The following is a 21,593-nucleotide window of genomic DNA, read 5'->3' as shown; positions in this document are numbered from 1 at the left end:
ATGCCAGTGTCACGCCTATATTAGTATTAATTGTGAATACTATGGGAATCCCTGCGTTCCTGCTCACACTGAGTCAAGTCAAAGAGTTCAAGTATCACAGGATTTTGTTTATGACTGTGGGAGGTATGAGACTGGCAGACAGTTCGGTGCAGCATCTACAGTTAATGGTGATGTTAATGGTCTACTGGCCTGCTGTGGTAAAAAGAGACTTTTTATGGTTTGTAAACGATGGATTGCCATGGTGGGGATGACCAAGAACCTAAACAGACATAAAGAGAAAGCCAAGCATGAAAACAAAGCTGCTGATTCACTGCTCAATCTATGTTCCAATCCTGTTGTTGTTTCCGTTGAAGGATGTCTGAGCTCTATGTTAGAGACAGGGTGAGGAACTTTGGACAGCTGACTAGGTTTTCTCCTGGGTGTCTAGGTGAGGTGTGATGGACATGTCCTACTGGAACAGAGCATGGATGCACAGGAGAGATGATTATGTCTCTTGGCTGGCTTAGAAACACCTCAGTGGCCCCACAAGAAAAAGGAGGAAGTGACATCTTGACATCTCTGCTTAGACAGTTGCCACCATGGCCTGGTCCCAGATAAATGGCAGAAAATCCATTCACGCCTTATCCCAATGCTCCCTGATCCATCCAGGCTTTATCCAGATTCCAAAAAAGTATCTAAAACTTGTCAAAGCCGTGTTTTGATGTCAAATCTCTCAAATTACCAAAGTCTTGAACTCACCAAATTAATAAAAGTTGTGGTCATTCTAGGCTCTCTGTAAGGACAACATCTACCCAGGGCTTAGTGTGTTTGCAAAGGGTTATGGCAAGAACAACGAGCCACTCCGTGGTTACGTTCTGACCTTCTGCATTGGCCTTGCCTTCATCCTGATTGGTAGGCCATTTAAGTAAAATTTAAGCTCCTGAGTAAGAAACATAAAGAAGAAGAATAACTACAACAAAAGTTTAACCTGTCTTTTGTCCACCAGCGGAGTTGAACATCATTGCTCCCATCATCTCCAACTTCTTCCTGGCCTCGTATGCTCTTATCAACTTCTCCGTTTTCCATGCCTCCCTGGCCAGCTCTCCAGGTAATCTGTGGTACTGAAAAGGAATTTTGATTAGACTTTAGTCTTATATGATGCAAATTACTTGGGGCTCAACATGGTCTAAATACAGTCAGACAATAGTTTGGTAGCCTTCAGAATCACAGCTTGCATCTGCTCCCTGTAGCCACTCAAAATATTCTTGATTTGGGAACTTTATATCACTCTTCAGATTTTCTCTGACCTTCTTAAATATATTCACAGTTCTCCCAACAGTTTTTCTGTCATGTTCAGTTTAGGGGACTGCATATGTGTTTTTACAGGTTTGGATCACTGTCCTGTCCTTTATTAGTACAAGACTTGAAGAGAATTTATCAATAAATTGAGCTTGATAATTCTTCCCAGTGACAATTCACAATTCATGATCTGCCAAACAAGCATTAGCATCAAATTAGGTCTGATAAGTAACTTGCTAACACTTTTACACACATTACAATGACCATATTGTGTGTTGTCCATTTTATAAGAGCAAAAGAATAGTACCACTTGAAGAAAGTCTTTAGGGGTTTTATTTCATTCTTTTCACCAAACCAAAACCCAGAGTTGCTAAACTTTTGCATACAACTGTTTTCTTCCACACATGTACTTAGTAGCAGCACCATGTCAGTGATTGTTAGTTCACAACACCCTCAACATAACACAAGTATTGATGTATAATTGTTACTGATCCTGGATGTCTAATTTTAATTTTAAATTGACCCCAGAGATCAGGGCAGCTGTGGCTTATGAGGTAGAGCAGGCCACCTGCTACTCCTAAGGTTGCAGTTTGATCCCTAACTTCCCTAGTGTGCATACCAAAGAATCCTTGGACAAGATAACGGACCCCAAGTTTCCCCTGATGTATCAATCAGAGTGTGTATGTATGGCAAAGTGCTTAGGCATAGAAGAACCTCCTTGTGTGAATGGATGAATGAGGTTTACAGTAAGAAAGTACGTTGAGTGTTAAAAGTGTTATATAAGTCCATTTACCATAATTTCTGCCTCTACAGAGGTTTTGATTATTTACTTACTATTTGATTAATTTCTATTAAAACTTCATTAGAAATCATTCTGTCTGGTCTGTTAACATTTGCGCCACTGTCACGTCTCCACTACAGGGTGGCGCCCCAGCTTCAAATACTACAACATGTGGGTGTCCCTCGCGGGGGCGATATTGTGTTGCGTGGTGATGTTTGTCATCAACTGGTGGGCAGCTCTCGTTACGCTGCTCATCGTCCTCGCTCTCTTCATTTACGTCAGTTACAAGAAACCCGGTGAGAACACAATGGCACCACGGTTTATCCTTTCCAAACTTCTAACAACCTGCTCACCAATATGAAGCCCCTGCCTCTGGTTGGGTTTGAGGACTTGCCTAGCTGATTTCATGTGACAGCAATCACAGAAACCCCCTTCCCGCTCTTTTTTTCAGTGGCCACTAGCTGCTCAAATACTCAAGACCTCCCTATGAAACGGTTAATCCCTTCTCTGGATTGACTGTTTTATAGGTGGCTCTTGCAAGATCATCTAGAATAAATGGGGCCATCTGGAGCTGTTAATTTTTAGATTTATATACATTTTGACTGGAGTAAAATACCTTGCTCTCCCATGTCTGTGTAGGTTCTCAGTCATCCAGGTCACAGTAGTCTTTGGAGCTTGCTCTCCCATATCAGCTCTGGTGTCATCCTATATTGAAGTCACTGGGGAATCTAACTCAGTTTTGACTGTAGGTTCTGCATCTTGGTTTTTATGAGCTACTTGGGGAATTTAAGTAGCTCATAAAAAAAAACCAAACAAACAATATAATTAACTAATAAACTGTTATGTATTATTTAAAAAGTATTATGTAAAACAGTTAACATTAGTCCCACCTGTACCACCTGCAACATAATTATAATGCAGTACTTACTATACTAGTATATTCATATTGCATATACTGTATTATGTGCTTCCACTTTCCTCAAAGTTTATTTTGATGCTAATATTTTTGGATTGCATATTTTATGTACTAGAATAATTTTTTTTTCTCAATATTTGATCACCTTGTAGAAAGTTGAATCAAATTCACTGCTCCAACTGCTGTTTCCTCTAGATGTAAACTGGGGTTCATCCACTCAAGCTCTGATCTACAACCAGGCTCTGACTCACTGCCTGAACCTCACTGGAGTGGAGGACCACGTTAAAAACTTCAGGTCAGCATGAAGGTTTGAGCGGGGCTCCACCTAAGGTTAGGGTTTGGGTTCAGTTAACAGCCTGCTTAGAGCATGTATATAAATATTTTACAAAGGAACTAATTCCAAAATGTAGTTCTACTTTTATACTTGGTTTTTTTACTACAAATTTCATCCATTCACACATACATTCATGCAGGTGCTTTTTTTCTGTGCTGAAGCATTTTTAACCTAATGCTCACACACTCACACTCCAACCACCCAGCTTTGATTAGTAGACAACTTGCTCTACCTCCTGAGCCACAGTATTATGAATATGAGTGATAGTGAAATGTTCTCTGTGTCTGCACTGTGATAGACTCAGAACAGGCTCAAACAAAACTGAACGCTACCCCTAACCCTACCACCCTACCTGGTGGATATTGCAAGGATAATTCTCATCACTCTTTACCAAGTTAAAGGCATTCAGTAGAAAAGCTTTAAAGAGAGTGGTAACTAAAATGAGACTTGGTTATCAAAATGTTATCTAAATGAAAAAGTAATTAATTAAATTATATTTTCCTGACTTTATGTTAAAACATAAAGTCAGGAAAATATAATTGGCCTAAAATTGACCTTCTAAATTTCTTCTAATTTATATTGACAGACCGCAGTGTTTGGTGCTGGGGGGTTATCCAAACGCTCGTCCTGCTCTGCTTCAGTTGGTTAATTCTTTCACCAAGAACGTCAGCCTCATGGTCTGCAGTCATGTCAGAACTGTACGTACCAAACGCTTCCTGTTAAGTCTGCATGTTCAGCTTTCTTTAGGATGGCTGAAACATTTTTTCCTTCATCTCCTCTGACCATCACCTCCCTCTCTCTCTCTGTCTCCAGGTGTCCCGTCGGTCAAACTTTAGGGAGCTGTATCAGGATTACGCCCGCTGTCAGCGCTGGCTCAACAAAAAGCGCATCAAAGCTTTTTATGCTCCTGTTTTCTCCGACAACCTGAGGCACGGGGCACAGTTACTCCTGCAGGTATGAAAACCGACAGAAGAACTAAATTCCAAGCCTTCTTTTTGCATCCTTCAGCTTAAAGTCATGATCCACAAATACGTTTTCCTCCTCACCTCAGGCTGTGGGTTTGGGTCGTCTGAAGCCCAACACACTGGTCATGGGTTTTAAGAACAACTGGAGTGATGGAGACATGAGAGATGTGGAGAATTACATCAACACTATACAGTAAGGACTGATGTGTCTTAAAAATAATAATAATAATAATAATACATTTGATTTGTGGGTGCCTTTCAGGGCACTCAAGGTCACCTTGCAAGATAAAACAATAGCAATAGCATAAAACAATAAAATACAACGAAACAAGTTACGTAAATACACAATGAACAAGGTAAAAAAAATACAATTTGTTAAAACCAAAAAGAGTGAGTGCCTTGTAACCATCGCAGTTAAGGTCCAAATGCTTGTTTAAACAGGTGAATAGAATAGAATAGAATAGAATAGAATAGAATAGAATAGAATAGAATAGAATAGAATACAGGATGTACAATGAGATTGAAGGGCCACTCCTGTTCAGTGCCATGCAATAGAAAGTAGGTGGGTGGGTTTTTAATTGAGATTTAAAGCGAGATAAACTATTTATGACCTTCAGAGGTTGTGGAAGTGAGTTCCAGAGATGGGCAGCTGTATAACAAAATGCTCTAGACCATATTGTTGAAAGACAGACAGAAGGTATAGTAAGAAGCATTGAAGAAAACTAAGTGAACCATTTGAAGTTTACAGAGAAGTTTGAGTGGTAGGCCAAAGAATTACAATAATCAATGCAGGAAGTGACAAGGGCATGGACAAGGATAGCAGTACTGGCAGGTGTAAGGGAAGGGCGAAGGCAATTAATGTTATGCAAGTGAAAATATGCAGACCGAGTAAGGTTATTAATGTGGGCCTCAAAAGAAAGACTGCTACTAAGGACGACACCCAGACTCTTGACTTGGGAGGAGATGGGGACAGTGAAATTATTGATAGCGAGTGTAAAGCAACTGAATTTTGCAAGAGTGGACTTATGCCAATCAACAAAATTTGTTTTATCGTTATTTAGCTTAAGAAGATTGTGTGAGAACCAAGATTTTATTTCCAAAAGACTGTCAGAAAGGGACAGTTTAGAACTGCATTTGGCTTGGATGAGATATAGAGCTGGGTGTCATCTGCGGAGCAATGAAAATGGATACCATATTTCCTAAAGATATGTCCTAGTGGTAGTAGATAAATAATAAAGAGGAGAGGACCAAGGACAGAACCCTGAGGAACACCAGAGGAGACTGGGGTAACACATGACTTGGCTTCCAGCAACCAATTTTACAAACATACTAGTTTTTTTTTGTTTGTTATCCCAAATATAGTTGCTTGTTGGGATATTTGTCATTTTTGAGTTTAGCATTGACAGAGTTTAAATACAAAGACGAACTTCACCCAAAGCTGGTGAAGACCAATATCATGGCATGAAAATATCAGACTTTTCATGCAGACTTTCTGACCCTACTGTAAAAATCCAGAAAAAAAGTGGTCAAATCTTTTACTTTGATGCAACTTTGCAGCTGAAATTCTGCATCGCACGTCATTTTCAGTCAAAATAATATATAAATTAAACATTAAATTGTTAAGTCACATTGTGAAAAACATAATTTCACTATCATGTTTTTATTTCATCACACGTCTTTGTTTTGTTTAATTCCAGTGATGCCTTCGACCTGCTGTTTGGTGTGGTGATCCTCCGGCTGCAGGAAGGACTGGATATCTCTCACATCCAGGGACAAGGTACATCTGTCTTTTTCTTCATATCCATCACTTTATCTGCCTACTATTTATACTATATGTGTCTGTATCCCTGCAGATGAGCTACTGTCATCCCACGAGAAGCCTCCAGTCATTAGTAAGGATGTGTTGATTTCCGTCAGTCCAGCTAAAGATTCAGACTCTGACTCCTGTCCTTCAAAAACCACCAGCAACCAGAGCAGCCCGCTCATCACGAGAGGTAAAGGCAGAATTTAAATGATACCTCAGCAGTCTCTCATATTTATTTTTATACAAATCTCACTGTTTAGAACTTTTTGTTCTTGTATTTTATTTGAGTGTTTCCATTTTAAAAAACATCAATCTTCTGCACCAGTACATTTAAAAGGCAACTATTACAGATGGACAGAGCAGCTCATTTTGAGAGGTGAAGGACGAGAAAGAAATTAAATTGATCTCTTTTTCTTATCAGCTACATGCAATTTAAAATATTGATAATCAGCAAGGATAGATTGGTGCAAAAGTGGCCCACATCTAGCCCAAACAACACTTGGCATAATCCCAGCACAGTCACATGGTACATTTTGTGAAATATTTATACCTTTCATATTTTCCCTCCTTTTCATTCACATGAAGGCATTTTTTCTGTCCTGTCTCATATCTATCAGTTTACATCTGTGTACAATAAAGTCAGCTTTTTCAGTGAATGAAAATGTGACTGAGATTTTAAAAGGAGCAGCAAAATGCAGACATTTTAATAATAATGATTTCAAAAAGTAACTAGCCAACTGCAAAACTAATGCACTGCTTTACTTGTTACAACAAACAAATAAAGCAAGTAAAGTAGTCTGAGTACGACACTGAACAGGAACGTTTGTGTTTCTTTACCTTGTCTCATTTCACGGTCGTCGATGTGATCTCGCCTGCCACAGAGACCAAGTCTCCTCTGAGCCCGAGCGACCAGCGTCTGCTGGAGAGCAGTCAGCAGTTTAAGAAGAAGCAGGGCAAAGGAACCATTGATGTATGGTGGCTCTTTGATGATGGAGGTCGGTGTTCTCCTGGTTCTAAGTAAAAAAAAATCATGTTTGTTGAACTGACTTTGGGTTCTATGGCTACTTACTCATAAATAAGGCAGCAGCGAAATCTGTTAGCCAGCTGAGTGTATCTCTGGAGATCAGGGCTCTTCAACTCCAGTCTCGAGAGCCAGTGTCCTGCAGGTTTTAGATGTGTCTCTGCTTCAACACACCTGAGTCAGATATAGAAGTCATTAGCAGGACTCTGGAGAACTTGACTGCACACTGAGGAGGTAATTCAGCCATTTGATTCAGGTGTGTTGGATCAGGGACACATCTAAAACCTGCAGGACACTGGCTCTCGAGACTGGAGTTGAAGAGCCCTGCTGTAGCTGCTGTGGGATTTTTTGTTCTGACTCATGAATTTCTTTCTTTTTGTTGGTTATGCTTTTTGAAGAGCCCATTTTGCTGTACTAAAATGATGTAAAATGAGTGAGCTTAAAAAACATTCAAAACAAATAACAACAAAAAGATGGTCAGCTACACTCAGAATTTCAGTAACAGATAAAGTAAATCTCACATTATTTGAATTATAAAGAGAACAAAATCAGGTGTAAAAAGAGGGAATTTTGTATTTTAAGAATTTTTTAAAGATAAAAGCTATTGCATCTGGCACATCTGTGGCTCCCTGATCCATACTAGAAAACTGATTTTTGTTCCATGCAGGCTTTTTAACCCCTTAACTGGCAAGGGCCCGGTGACGGGCCGTTTGTAGTCCCTTTTATATGGCAGGCTAGACCCTCCCATTTTTATTGACACGTCATTCGGCCAATCATGTAACTGGCTGCACCAAATCACCTGACAAAGCTACGTGACGCCCTCTGAGTATTATTGGCTCTGGGAAACCCATTTCTTAACATGATTGGCCGAATGAGGTGTCAGTCAAAATGGGCGGGTCTAGCCTGCCATATAAATGCACTTCATTCGGCCGGCGGACCAGACGCAGCCGATTAATAGGCTATGAAATGGGTTGTTCAGAGCCAATAATAACCAGAGGGTGTTATGTAGTTTTTGTCAGGTGATTTTTTTGCTGCCAGTTAAGGGGTTAATGACCTGCAGGAACCGTATATAATCTGTGACTGAAGCACATGTGTGTGTTTGCAGGCCTGACTCTGCTGATTCCCTACTTGCTGACCAACAGGAGTAAGTGGGGTGACTGCAGGATCCGCATCTTCATCGGTGGAAAGATCAACCGCATCGACCATGATCGCCGAGCGTAAGTCAACAGCTGCTTATCCACCTATGCCAAACAATAATATGCATAACAGAGGACTTACGTGTACTACAAACTTTGCTTTATACGCACAGGATGGCCACGCTGCTCAGCAGGTTCAGAATCGACTTCTCCGACATAAACGTCCTTGGCGACATCAACACCAAACCCAAGAAACACAAGTAAGACCTCTGAAACTCCCTGCAATGGATTGACTCTTTGAACTAATATATTGAATGTGTTAAGGATTTGTGTCACTGGTGTAAAGTCTTCTCAGTCTTCTCTGAACTGTTGATGTTGAAATGTGTGTGCTACTCTGTGAAGCATTTAGTGGGCTCTTATCTGGGGCGCTGTTAACTTTCTGAGGCTGGTAGCTCTGATTAATTGATCCTGAGCAACAGAGGGAACTCTTGGTCTTCCTTTCCTGGGGAGGTCCTGATGAGAGCCAGTTTTATCAGAACGTTTGATGATCTTTGCAGCTAAACTTGAGGATCATTTCAAAGTTCTCGAAATGTTTCACATTGACTGACCTTCAGTTCTTAAAGTAATGATGGACTGTCGTTTTTCTTAGTTGAGTCGTTCTTGCCATAATCTGGATTAGTACATTACTCAAATAGGGATATTCACTGTATACCAACTCTACGGCTGCACAACACAACTGATGGTCTCACACACAGTAAGAAGGCAAGAAATTCAAGAAATGAACTCTTGACGAGGTGCAGCTGTTACCTGAAAGCCGTTCCAGGTGACTTCCTCATAAAGCTGACTGAGAAAGATGTGCAAAGCTGTCATCTAAGCAAGAAGAATCTAAAATATCAAACATGTTCTGGTTTGTTTAACACTTTTACTGAATAATTCCACACTTATTTCTTCATAGTTTGGATGACTTTAGTATAAAACTATACTGTAGACACTTTTTACATAATGAAAACCTCTGAAATAGAAGGTGTCTCCAAACCTTTGACCGGTACTATGAATCAAAATTAGGGGAAAAATGAAAGCCAAAGTGTGAGGCATGTGCTTCTTTCAAATCATACCAATATTGATTTGTTTCCAATAAAGTGCAGCTTCAATCTTATTTATTTATATCTCTTATTTGATGATTGTGAAAGTCAACATGCAGAAGCTTTGAAATATACAAAAATGTGTGTTTAAACAGCTTTGAAATAGTTTTTAAATGTTATGTTAAAATGCAGCACCAGGTGGAGAGGGTAAATCTGATACCTAATGTATGTGTTACTTTACAGTAAACTGACCTTTAAGGAGCTGATCGAGCCATACAGGCTGAAGGAAGATGACATGGAGCAGGAGGCTGCCGAGAGGCTGAAGGCCCAGGAGCCCTGGAGGATCACTGACAACGAACTGGAGCTCTACAAGGCCAAGGTCTGCCGGCATGCTGCAGACACACAGCGCTCTGTTCAAGCACTCTGTTCGATCGGTTTATGTAAATATGCTGTGTTACTTTTAGACGAACCGTCAGATCAGGCTGAACGAGCTGTTGAAGGAACACTCCAGCACCGCCAAACTCATTGTTATGTAAGAACCTCAGTTTTATTTCACCTGATAAATCTGTCTTTGTCATTATTGTGCCATAATTTTTTTTGTTTAATAACAGACTAGTATTGGCTAGTGAGGGTCCAGACAAAGAGCGGTTCAGAAGACCCTTATGAGTGAAAAAACAAGGGAACAGTTTACCCTGCCCGGGATAGGGTTACCGGGGCCCCACCCTGGAGCCAGGCCTGGGGAGGGAGCTCGAGGGAGAGCATCTGGTGGCCAGGCATTAGCCCGTGGTGCTTGGCCGGGCGCAGCCCGAAGAGGTTACATAGGCCCGCCCTCCTGCAGGCCCACCACCCGCAGGAGGTGTCGTAGGGGTCGGGTGCAATGTGTGTCGGGCGGTGGCCGAGGGCGGAGGCCCTGGCGGACCGATCCCCGGCTATCGAAACTGGCTGTTGGGACATGGAATGTCACCTCTCTGGTGGGGAAGGAGCCTGAGCTAGTGCGTGAGGTTGAGAGATACCAGCTAGACATAGTTGGGCTCACCTCAACGCATGGCCTGGGCTCTGGAACCAGTCTCCTGGAGAAGGGCTGGACTCTGTTCCAGTCTGGAGTTGCCCTCGGTGAGAGGCGGCGAGCTGGGGTGGGTATTCTTGTATCCCCCCGGCTTGCTGCCTGTACGTCGGAGTTTTCACCGGTGGACGAGAGGGTAGTTTCCCTGCGCCTTCGGGCTGGGGAACGGGTCCTGACCGTTGTTTGCGCTTATGCGCCGAATGACAGTTCAGGGTACCCACCCTTTTTGGAGTTGCTGGGTGGGGTGCTGGAGAGTGCTCCATCTGGTGACTCCATAGTCTTGCTGGGAGACTTCAACGCTCACGTGGGCAATGACAGTGAGACCTGGAGGGGCGTGATTGGGAGGAACGGCCTGCCCGATCTGAACCCGAATGGTGTTTTGTTATTGGACTTCTGTGCAAACCACAGTTTGTCCATAACAAACACCGTGTTCGAACACAAGGATGTCCATAAGTGCACATGGCACCAGGACACCCTAGGTCGCAGGTCGATGATCGATTTTGTAATCGTATCATCAGATCTGCGGCCGTATGTTCTGGACACTCGGGTGAAGAGAGGAGCTGAGCTGTCAACTGATCACCACCTGGTGGTGAGTTGGATCAGGTGGCGGGGGAAGATGCTGGACAGACCTGGCACACCTAAACGTATTGTGAGGGTGCGCTGGGAACGCCTGGCAGAAGCCCCAGTCCGGGAGATCTTCAACTCCCACCTCCGGCAGAACTTCGACAGCATTCCGAGGGAGGCTGAGGACATTGAGTCCGAATGGACCATGTTCCGCACCTCCATTGTTGAGGCTGCTGCTCAGAGCTGTGGCTGCAAGGTGGTTGGTGCCTGTCGTGGTGGTAACCCCCGAACCAGATGGTGGTCACCGGAGGTGAAGGGAGCCATCAAGCTGAAGAAAGAGTCCTATCGGGCTTGGTTAGCCTGTGGGACTCCGGAGGCAGCTGACAGGTATCGACAGGCCAAGCGGAATGCAGCTCGGGTAGTGGCCGAAGCAAAAACTCGGGTGTGGGAGGAGTTTGGTGAGGCTATGGAAAAAGACTTTCGGACGGCATCGAAGCGATTCTGGCAAACCGTCAGGCGACTCAGGAGGGGAAAGCAGTGCTTCACTCACACTGTTTATAGTGCGGGGGGGGTGCTGCTGACTTCAACTGAGGCTATAGTCGGACGGTGGAAGGAATACTTCGAGGACCTTCTGAATCCCACTGACACGCCTTCTGTAGTGGAAGCAGAGTCTGGGGATGAGGGGGATGACTTGACCATCACTGGGGGTGAGGTCACTGAGGTAGTTAAACAACTCCTTGGTGGCAGAGCCCCTGGGGTGGACGAGATTCGCCCTGAGTTCCTGAAGGCTCTGGATGTTGTAGGGCTGTCTTGGTTGACACGCCTCTGCAACATCGCGTGGAGATCTGGGGCAGTGCCATTGGATTGGCAGACCGGGGTGGTGGTCCCCATCTTTAAGAAGGGAGACCGGAGGGTGTGCTCCAACTTTCGGGGGATCACACTCCTAGCCTCCCCGGTAAGGTCTATGCCAGGGTGCTGGAAAGGAGGGTGCGTCCGTTAGTCGAACCTCGGATTCAGGAGGAACAATGCGGTTTTCGTCCTGGTCGTGGAACGCTGGACCAGCTCTTTATCCTCTCAAGGATATTCGAGTGTGCGTGGGAGTTTGCCCAACCAGTCTACATGTGCTTTGTGGACTTGGAGAAGGCATTCGACCGTGTTCCTCGGGGTGTTCTTTGGGAGGTTCTGCGGGAGTATGGGGTGTCTGGCCCATTGTTGCGGGCCATTCAGTCCTTGTACAACCACAGTGAGAGCTTGGTCCGTATAGCCGGTAATAAGTCGGATTTGTTTCCTGTGGGTGTTGGACTCCGTCAGGGCTGCCCTTTGTCACCGATTCTGTTCATAATTTTTATGGACAGAATTTCTAGGCGTAGCCAGGTGGCGGAAGGCTTCTTCCTTGGTGGCCTCAGAGTCTCATCTCTGCTTTTTGCAGATGATGCGGTTATGTTGGCTTCATCAGGGGGGGGCCTCCAGCTCGCAGTGGAACGGTTCGCAGCCGAGTGTGAAGCGGCTGGCATGAGAATCAGCACCTCTAAGTCTGAGGCCATGGTCCTCAGCCGGAAAAGGGTGGAGTGCCATCTCCGGCTCAGGAACGAGTTCTTGCCTCAAGTGGAGGAGTTTAAGTATCTCGGGGTCTTGTTCACGAGTGATGGGCGAAGGGAACGGGAGATCGACAGGCGGATCGGGGCTGCTTCTGCAGTGATGCGGACGCTGCACCGGTCCGTCGTGGTGAAGAGGGAGCTTAGCGTAAAAGCGAAGCTCTCGATTTACCGGTCGATCTACGTTCCTACCCTCACCTATGGTCACGAGCTTTGGGTAGTGACCGAAAGAATAAGATCGCGAATACAAGCGGCAGAAATGAGTTTCCTTCGAAGGGTGGCTGGCCTCTCCCTTAGAGATAAGGTGAGGAGTGTGGCCATCCGGGAGGGGCTCAGAGTAGAGCCGCTGCTCCTCCACATCGAAAGGAGCCAGTTGAGGTGGCTCGGGCATCTGATTAGGATGCCTCCTGGCCGCCTCCTGGGTGAGGTGTTCCGGGCATGTCCCACCGGGAAGAGGCCCCGTGGTAGACCCAGGACACGCTGGAGAGATTATGTATCTCGGCTGGCCTGGGAACGCCTTGGGGTCCCTCCGGATGAGCTGGAGGAGGTGGCTGGGGAGAGGGAAGCTTGGGCTTCTCTGCTTAGGCTTCTGCCCCCGCGACCCGGCCCCGGATAAGCGGAAGAAAATGGATGGATGGATGGATATTGGCTAGTATTATATTTGACTCTGGCTGCTCATTTCCACGAATCAGGTGTTTCCATGTTCTCCCTGTACCTGTGTGGCTTTCCTCTGGGTACTCCAGCTTCCTCCCACAGCCCAAAGACATGCATGTTAGGTTAGCTGGTGATTCTAAATTTACAGTAGGTGTGTGTATGAGCATGAATGGTTGTCTGTCTCTCTCTGTGTGTTGGACTGGTGACCTGTTCAGACTGGGATATATTCTAGCATACCTGTGAACCGAAGCTGGGTTAGTGGTTAAGAAGCTGGAATGATGGATGGACACATAATGTGGTTAATGGAGCGCTCAGTACAAGTGACTGATTTAAGTCAGCTGACATTTATCAGGGTAGCAAATACATTAGTGTTACTATAGCAACTGGAGCCTGGAATGCCGGCTAGCTATCATCGGTTACAAAACTATGCATGACACGTATTGATGTGCCATCCTGGAGGAGTTGGACTACCTGTGCAGCCTCTGCAGGGTCCAGGTATGACCTCATGCTACCAGCAGTGGCTCTGACCCTAGCCAAATGCTGAAGTAGTGAAACACAGAAAAGATGAGGAGGGAAAGTGTGTGTCCTCCACCTGTGAAACCATTCCTGTTTGGGGGGTGTCTCATTGTTGCACCTGTTGGTAATTTCATGAACACCAAAGCAGCTGAAACTGATGAACACCCCCTCTGATACTTACTGACCACATTAATATCACAGAGTTTTACCTGACTGATGCAGAACTCTGATTAAATTTTTTTAGCAGTGTATATGATTATGTTAATTTGTCCAATTACACAAGAGCCTGAAAACAGAGGCCTTTGTATAAAAATGACTTTAATTCCTCTGTGGTTAATGCAATATTTCAATTAGCCTGTTGAATAAAAGTTGAGAGGAAGAACATTGAGTGTATCTTGATTGTTTCGTTTTAAACACTGAACTTTGACACAGAAGAAATCTTAAAAAAACAACCTGATGATTCTCAGACATGTTCTGAAGCTTTGAAATGATGATCCAAAAAATCTGAGATGGGTGATTTCTAATTAAACACTGTAGCCAACTCAGCACAGTTAACTGACAAATCAGCAAACATATGGTTAAAAACGAGACATGTAGTTGTAGTGTAAAAAGTTCTTTTAATGATTTCTGTGATGCTAAATAAATTCAAACATGTGGACATAATAAAGTAATTAAAAATGTAAGCTGTACAATTACCCCAGAGAAATCATTAAAAGCTGAATATCATGATATTCATGCCTGTGAGTGGATGTAAACTTCTGACCACAGCTGATTATCAATCATGCAGTGAATGTTTTCTCATAATTACAGGATCATGTAGTTTTCTTTCTCACACTGTAGAAGTACAAGAGTATAACTTCAAATGTTTAATAAATATTTTATTTGTAATAATTTCCTATTTTAAGATTCACATTAAGCCATAAAAACTGAATATTTTTCCCGTGTGTGTGTGTGTGTGTGTGTGTAGGAGCATGCCTTTGGCGAGGAAGGGCACCGTGTCGAGCGCCCTCTACATGTGCTGGTTGGAAACGCTGTCCAAAGGTCTCCCACCACTACTGCTGGTCCGAGGAAACCACCAGAGTGTCCTCACCTTTTACTCCTAACACACACGCTCAAACATCTCCTCTGTCCACGCACAAGTACACATTGTGTTTGCTCTCCATATTTATTAGAGTATGAGAAAGTCTCCATCTGCACAAGAACAGAAACACTGTCGTACTTTAAGTTTGCTAAACTGTCGGCTGTAAAGGGAAAAACGTTTAAGACTAATTTTGTTTCCATTTGTCTTAAATTGATTTAACTCATTAATTAAACCTGGTGAGCATTTAGATTTGATACTAACACTAACACTGTGTTTTCTGTGAATGAGAGTAATGACAGTAAATTCAAGTAAAATGTTTATTTATGAGGATAAAAGTCGGGATTTGAGAATGTAAGCTTCACATTTCCTGTGTTTATGGAGTTCACAAAGGAAGACGCTGCATCTTTGTTAACTTTATTTTGTACTTTATTTTAATAAAGGATTAATAAACCACATGCTTCATTCAAGTTTGTCAGCTTTATTCCTAAATTATCAAAGTCCTTAAGACAAAATGAGAATATAATCACACGATCGTCAGCAATGTGATATAATCTCACTGCACATTTTTTTAAATGTAATCAGGGCTGCTAGTTTTCTCAGTTATAACATAATTCAGTGAAAGGTTGAGAAAAACAATTAAGATTAATTCTATTTATTCATTTTTATTTCTACTTTATTAGCTACACCTTGCTAGCACCAGGTTGGTTTGAATTCAGAACTGCTTTAATTCTCAATGACATAAACTTAGCTCAAAAAGTAACATATGTGTTTGGTTGATTATTTCCTTGTTGTATCAATACTTCTTGGCAATACATTTTCTGATATTTTGCTATTGACTCGTTTGGAGCTTCTGGTACCCCAGGTGCTGACAATCACACTCATCATCACTGGATACAATCTCAATGCAGCGAGATTTCGAGATGAGATGCTGCAAGCAGCAACAAGCCCATATCGCCGCAGTCTGAGACTGGACTCTATCCTCCAAGATGACCACGCTTGCCCCCACAGAGCAGATTTATAAGAGACTACCTCCAGAATTCAGAAGTGGAGAGGATGGATGGCCTGCCTGCAGTCCTGACCTCTATCCCACTGAACACTGGTGGGATCAGCCTTGGCGTGCTGTTTCTGCCAGTGACCAACACAACCACACTGGCTGACCTGAGATGAATGCTGGTTGAAGAATGGGATGCCGTCCCACAGCAGTGTGTGACCGAGCTGGAGACCAGCATGAGGAGGAAGTGCCAGGTTGTTGTGGCTTCCTGTGGTTAACAATACTCCATGCCTTTATTTTGTTTACACCAACTTCTGAGTGTGACAGCTGAAAGTGAGACTCATCAGATCATGCAGCTTTTTTCTAATCTTCCATTGTCCAATTTACATGAGTCTATGCATACCTGACAAGTTTTATATTTAAAAATAAGGGAAATTTTACACCGCTCCCAGCGAGCCATCCCACCAGCCCAACCGAGGTCCAGCTGATGTTCCGGGTTTGGTCCCACTGTCGGCACAAACCGTGCGAGAACTGCCACCCAGGCAGGTGGCAGTTCTCACGAGGCTAGTGACAGAATTCAGTTTGGAGAGGGACAGGAATGTTTTTAAATTATTGTAGCGTCCCTCAAACAGACCACAGAAAAAGCTTGTGACAGTTTATTTGCTGTTTATTTGAAACCAAACACAGGCTACTGTAGGCCGTAGCCAATGCGAAAAACAACAGAATTGTTCCTAAAAATTACAATACTCTTCAGCCGTCTCTCTCTCTCTCTCTCTCGTGTGCGCGGGCACCAACCCACATTCCCACCCCCCCATGCACGCAGCCAACCACCAGCATGTTCTCTCTGTCATAGGTAACTAGAATGATTGACATTTAAGGACACTCAGTTAATCCTATTGCTGCAGTGTAAGCGTGCCTCTGCCTTAACTAAGTAGAAATTCTGAACACTATAACATTAACACATCAAGAACTTATAAACCAGTCTGTTACACTACCCCGGCCCCTCAAAGTCCCTCGCCGACGAGGGGCAGATAAAGTCTCTCAGATGACCAGGCAGCCTGTGAAGTCTCCTAGGGCGAGAGCATCCAGAGGAAGAAGCAGGCAGAGATGGAGAAGAGCCCAGGCAAGGAGGCAACAGGGCTGTATCAGAGGGGGCCACTGGCCCAGGAGACACAGGGCTCACAGAATGTGGGTTTGAAACAGGGGAATCACGCAAGGTCTCCACACCTTTTTGGAGCAGGTGGAACAGTGGTGCGGCTATGCAGGAGAAGCCCCTCACAAACCTTCTATAGTAGGATGCCAAGCCCAGGAAGCTATTTAAGTCCTGCACAGATCTGGGGGTGGGCCAGTCCCTCACAGCTTGGATCTTATCCTCCATGGTGCCAACCCCCCCTGGCTCCCAGTTTGTGGCCCAGGAACGTGACTTCACGTCGCATGAAACGGCATTTCTGTGGGTGGAGGTTTAACCCTGCTGCTGCTACCCTCTCCAAAACCTGCCTAAGGGCCCCCAGGGCACCATGGAAGGAGGTACTGTGGACAAGAATGTCGTCAAGGTACACCACACACTCTCCGCGTGGGATACCAGCAAGCACCTTGTCCATGAGTCTCTCAAACATGGCGGGGGCATTGCAGAGGCCAAAAGGAAGGACTTTAAACTGCCATAAGCCCCCACTGGTGATGAACGCAGTCTTTGGTTTGGCCTCAAGGGCGAGGGGTACCTGCCGATATCCACTGCACAGGTCCAGGGATGAGAACCATGAAGATCCTGCCACCGTGTCCAGGGTTTCATCAATACGTAGGAGGGGATATGGGTCTTTTTTAGTCACTTTATTCAGTGGTTGGAAATCTATGCTGAACCACCAATCATCCTTTGATTTCTTCGGAACCATAACAACTGGGGAGGCCCAAGAACTGGTGTATGGTTCAATGAGCCCAGCCCATTGCATCTCTTGCAGGGCTTTGTCTGCTGCAGCCTGTCTAGCCAAGGGCGAGGCATCTAGGCCTCATCCGAATGGGTTGTGCATCTCCAGTGTAGATGTCATGTTGAATGACATCAACACTGGAGATGCATGTTGAATGAGGTCAGTTCGGCCCACATCATCTTCGGCCCACAGGGAGAAGCAGTCCTTAAAGTCCAGTAAAAGCTGCCCTGTTCACTAGCAGTCGGTCCATCACAGTTCTTCCTCCACACCTCCCTCACAACTGAAACTCTCGCTTCCTGATCAAGTTGTTTAGCAGGGGGAAAAAATGGACAGATCAATGTCAGCTACAGGTGAAGTCGGAGCAGCTGGATTACTGGGGGAGGCAAGGCTGGGAGCCCCGTCCGGTGATGATTTGGCTGTCAGCAGAGTAATGGTATGGGCTGCTGGGCAACCTGGTTGGGGTGGCAGCCGTGACATCTGGATAACGTGTCCGTCCAGGAAGGAGAGCGTCCCCCTCTTGGTATCAATAACACAGTCCAGTGCCCCAAGAATGCCCAGTCCCAGAATACAGTCCTCTAGGTTCGCTACCCACACTGAGCAGCAGACTGACTTCCTCCCAACACCCAGGGTTAACAATGCCTCCTCCAACATGAGGGCCCACTCCCCTGTTACTGTCTGGAGCTTCACTGTAGTAGGGAGGACAGTTGTTCCATTTCTGACAACATCAGGTCTCACCAGGGTCGCTGAAGACCCTGTGTCCACTAGGGCTGAGCAGCACAGTCCATCAGCATACCAGCAGTTCCTGACCCAAGTCTGGTCCAATGAAACAAGCTGCTCTGACGGCCCATCACTAGCCCCAGCGGATTGTCGCCCGTAGTCCACATACTGAGCTGTTCCTCCATGCACGGAGGACCAGGACACAGCTCCAGGATCCCGCATTGTCCCGGTTATGCGAACCCTTCCCCATTTCCCTGGTCCCTGGGGGTGCGGGGGTAATCTCGGGCTAAGTGGCCCGGCTGTCTGCATCCCCAGCAGACCCCAGGCCGCCTCCTCAACCGTTGTTATTTCTGTAGTGTGACAGCCGTCACCAGTTGGGTCAGTTCCTCTGCCCACGCAGGTTTAGCAGTGCCTGGCCCCATCCCACTCATGGTTCCCACAGGTGATGATCTTTCCAGTTCGGTCGGGGAATTATTGCTCCCAGCACACAACAGCTCCCTCTCCATGGCTAGTTCCAGGGCCTCTTGGAGAGACATGGGATGAGCCAACAGTGTCTGGATTCGCAGGTGGGCCAGCTGCAGAGCTTGGAGAAAGTGGTTCCGGGCCAGTTCGCACTGAATGTCAGAGGGCATATGGGCATAGGTCCGGTGAACCAGTCCCTTGGTATCATTAGCCAGTTCCCGAATTTGCTCTCCTGGCTGGCGGTGGCGGCTGCACAGTTCAGAGCAGAGCAAGCTTGGAATGGAGCATGAACCAAACCGCCTCTTCAAAGCCCCGACCAGAGCCTCGTAATCACTCCTATCCTCTGGGCTCAACTGCAACAGGCTTGACAGGGCATCACCGGTAAGGCACATAGCCAACTGGAGGGCCTTCCCTTCAGTGGACCACTTCCCAGCACGGGCTAGCAATTCAAACTGTGCATGAAAGGCTTCCCAGTCAGCCTTGCCATCATACCTAGGGGTCTTCATAGAGGCACAGAAGGGATCCCCACGCACATGCATGTCACTCTCAGTACCCCCAACAGCTGTCCCACAGGCAGCATGTTGGACACCTGTGTGATCAGAGCATGAAAAGCCAGCTTCATTAGCCATATTGGCAGTCATTCGCCTCACCTGCTCTCTGTACTCTGCAAACATCCGGTCCCCAGCTGAGCTGGAATGTCCACGGGCGTGTGTGTCAGTTTCCAGCTTTATATTGGAGCAGTCTACTGGAAGCATTGTTGTAACTAGCCAAGCTCTGCAACCCACACAGTAAGGAAAAGGCGGGAAAAGAAAAAATCCAAAGGCGAGCTTTCCTGTTTACTTCTGACACCAGTTGTAGCATCCCACAAACAGACCACAGCAAAAGCTTGTGACAGTTTACTTGCTGTTTATTTGGAACCAAACACAGGCTACTGTAGGTGTAACCGGCGCCACACTGCCTCTGCACTCTAGGCTGCGGCAACCCCTCTGTGTTGTGTTGGTGATAAAGAATTAAAGGAGTCGTCTGTTTCTTTGCCGACTGAGGCAGGTTTATTCTCCCACATCTGTGTGAATAAATGCAAATTTAGTACAGCGACCTCATGGAGCTTCTGCATGCACGACCTCTAGAGAACAAACCGGCAAACACATGAGAAGCTGCCTGTATGCTCTTGCAGCCTAGCTTAATACTAGCTTGTTGCACTCGAGTGCTGTACTCACAAAAAAAAAAAGGGATTCACACTAACAATCAACAATGTCTCAACACTTAATTTATGAGCACAACAAGCAAGGTTTGAGCCGTATTTTAACACTTCTAACACATTAAATCACTCCATAACCAGAAGCACGAACGTAACCTCACCTCCTCTCATCAGTGCCTCTTGCCGACTGAGGAGGGAGAGGCCCGAAACCACCGGAAGTGACATGGAAAGGAAGTCGAAGTGACATAACAAAATAAAAGCTCCCAAAACATAACATAGAAAACAAATACATACATATATATATGAAAAATAACAACAAAACCAAATAACAGGGGATGGATTCTTGGTGGAATATAAAAAAAATCTTAACATTTTAAATACACCCGCTACATAGGCCGTAGCCAACTCAAAAACAACTGTTCCTAAAAACTACTGCAATACTCTTCAGCCGTCTCTTTCTCGTGTGCGCGGGCACCAACCCATACTCCCACCCCCCATGCACTCAGCCAACCACCAGCATGTTCTCTTGTAGACTCTGTCATAGGTAACTAGAATGACTGGCAAGCTTTGCAGTCTAAGTCATTACACATTTAAGGACACTCAGTTAATCCTATTGCTGCAGTGTAACAGTGCCTCTGCCTTAACTAAGTAGAAATTCTGATTCTGAACACTATAACGTTAACACATCAAGAACTTATAACCCAGTCTGTTACATTATATTATAATACGGAAAATTTACGGGAAAATACTAATACAGGAGGACGGCGGGACAGAGGGGTAAAATACAGGAGTTTCCCGGCCAAAATGGGAGACTTGACAGGTATAAGCCCATGTGAACTGAAGCCTCACCTTCCGGTTCTGACAGGAGTGACACCTGGTGTGGTCTTCTGCTGCTGTCGCCTGTCGGCTTCAAGGTTCAACATGCTGCACATTCAGAGATGCTCTTCTGCATACTTTCCTTGAAACTAGTGGTTATTTGGGTTACTGGAAGAAGAAGGCATTTTTACCCAGACAACTGCCACTCACTACATATTTACTCTTTTTTGGACCTGAAGATGGTTGTGTGGGAAAATTCAGTAGTTTTTGAAATACTTTATGATAGACCAGCTCATGTGGCACCAACCACCACGTCATGCAATGTATTAATGGAAAGTCAGTATGGTTTTAGGGCAGCCAGGTCAACAACATCAGCAATGATAGAGTTAGTGGAACATATAACGGAATATATACAAAACAGAAAATATGCAGTGGGGATATTTATTGACTTAAAAAAGGCCTTTGATACTATTGATCATAAAATATTAATATATAAAATGGAAAGATATGGAGTGAGAGGGGTAGCAAATAACTGGCTGAAAAGTTATCTTGACAACAGACAGCAATATGTACAAATTGGTCAGTCCAAATCTTTATTTTTGAATATTACATATGGGGTTCCTCAAGGCTCAGTATTGGGTCCCAAATTGTTTATTATGTATATTAATGATATATGTAGAGTGACTAATGTTTTGAA

General features: G+C 44.9%; 1 protein-coding gene across 1 annotated transcript in view; it reads left to right on the top strand.

The window, feature by feature from the left end:
* Positions 1 to 15,245, top strand: part of LOC115777730 (solute carrier family 12 member 2) — a 30,836-nt gene extending 15,591 nt beyond the window's left edge. Inside the window, exons 12-26 of the mRNA XM_030725693.1 lie at positions 768 to 891; positions 986 to 1,087; positions 2,200 to 2,355; positions 3,171 to 3,270; positions 3,896 to 4,007; positions 4,123 to 4,263; positions 4,361 to 4,467; positions 5,972 to 6,051; positions 6,128 to 6,268; positions 6,960 to 7,073; positions 8,205 to 8,316; positions 8,409 to 8,495; positions 9,561 to 9,696; positions 9,782 to 9,849; positions 14,677 to 15,245. Of these exons, the coding sequence (XP_030581553.1) occupies positions 768 to 891; positions 986 to 1,087; positions 2,200 to 2,355; positions 3,171 to 3,270; positions 3,896 to 4,007; positions 4,123 to 4,263; positions 4,361 to 4,467; positions 5,972 to 6,051; positions 6,128 to 6,268; positions 6,960 to 7,073; positions 8,205 to 8,316; positions 8,409 to 8,495; positions 9,561 to 9,696; positions 9,782 to 9,849; positions 14,677 to 14,812 (1,716 nt within the window). The 3' untranslated portion in view covers positions 14,813 to 15,245. The remainder of the gene's footprint in view (positions 1 to 767; positions 892 to 985; positions 1,088 to 2,199; positions 2,356 to 3,170; positions 3,271 to 3,895; positions 4,008 to 4,122; positions 4,264 to 4,360; positions 4,468 to 5,971; positions 6,052 to 6,127; positions 6,269 to 6,959; positions 7,074 to 8,204; positions 8,317 to 8,408; positions 8,496 to 9,560; positions 9,697 to 9,781; positions 9,850 to 14,676) is intronic.
* Positions 15,246 to 21,593: the final 6,348 nt, after the last annotated feature.

Source organism: Archocentrus centrarchus, unplaced genomic scaffold (assembly GCF_007364275.1).
Source record: "Archocentrus centrarchus isolate MPI-CPG fArcCen1 unplaced genomic scaffold, fArcCen1 scaffold_68_ctg1, whole genome shotgun sequence".
Classification (NCBI taxonomy): Eukaryota; Metazoa; Chordata; class Actinopteri; order Cichliformes; family Cichlidae; genus Archocentrus; species Archocentrus centrarchus.
Note: the sequence above shows the minus strand (reverse complement) of the source record. Positions and strands in the feature narration are given on the sequence as shown.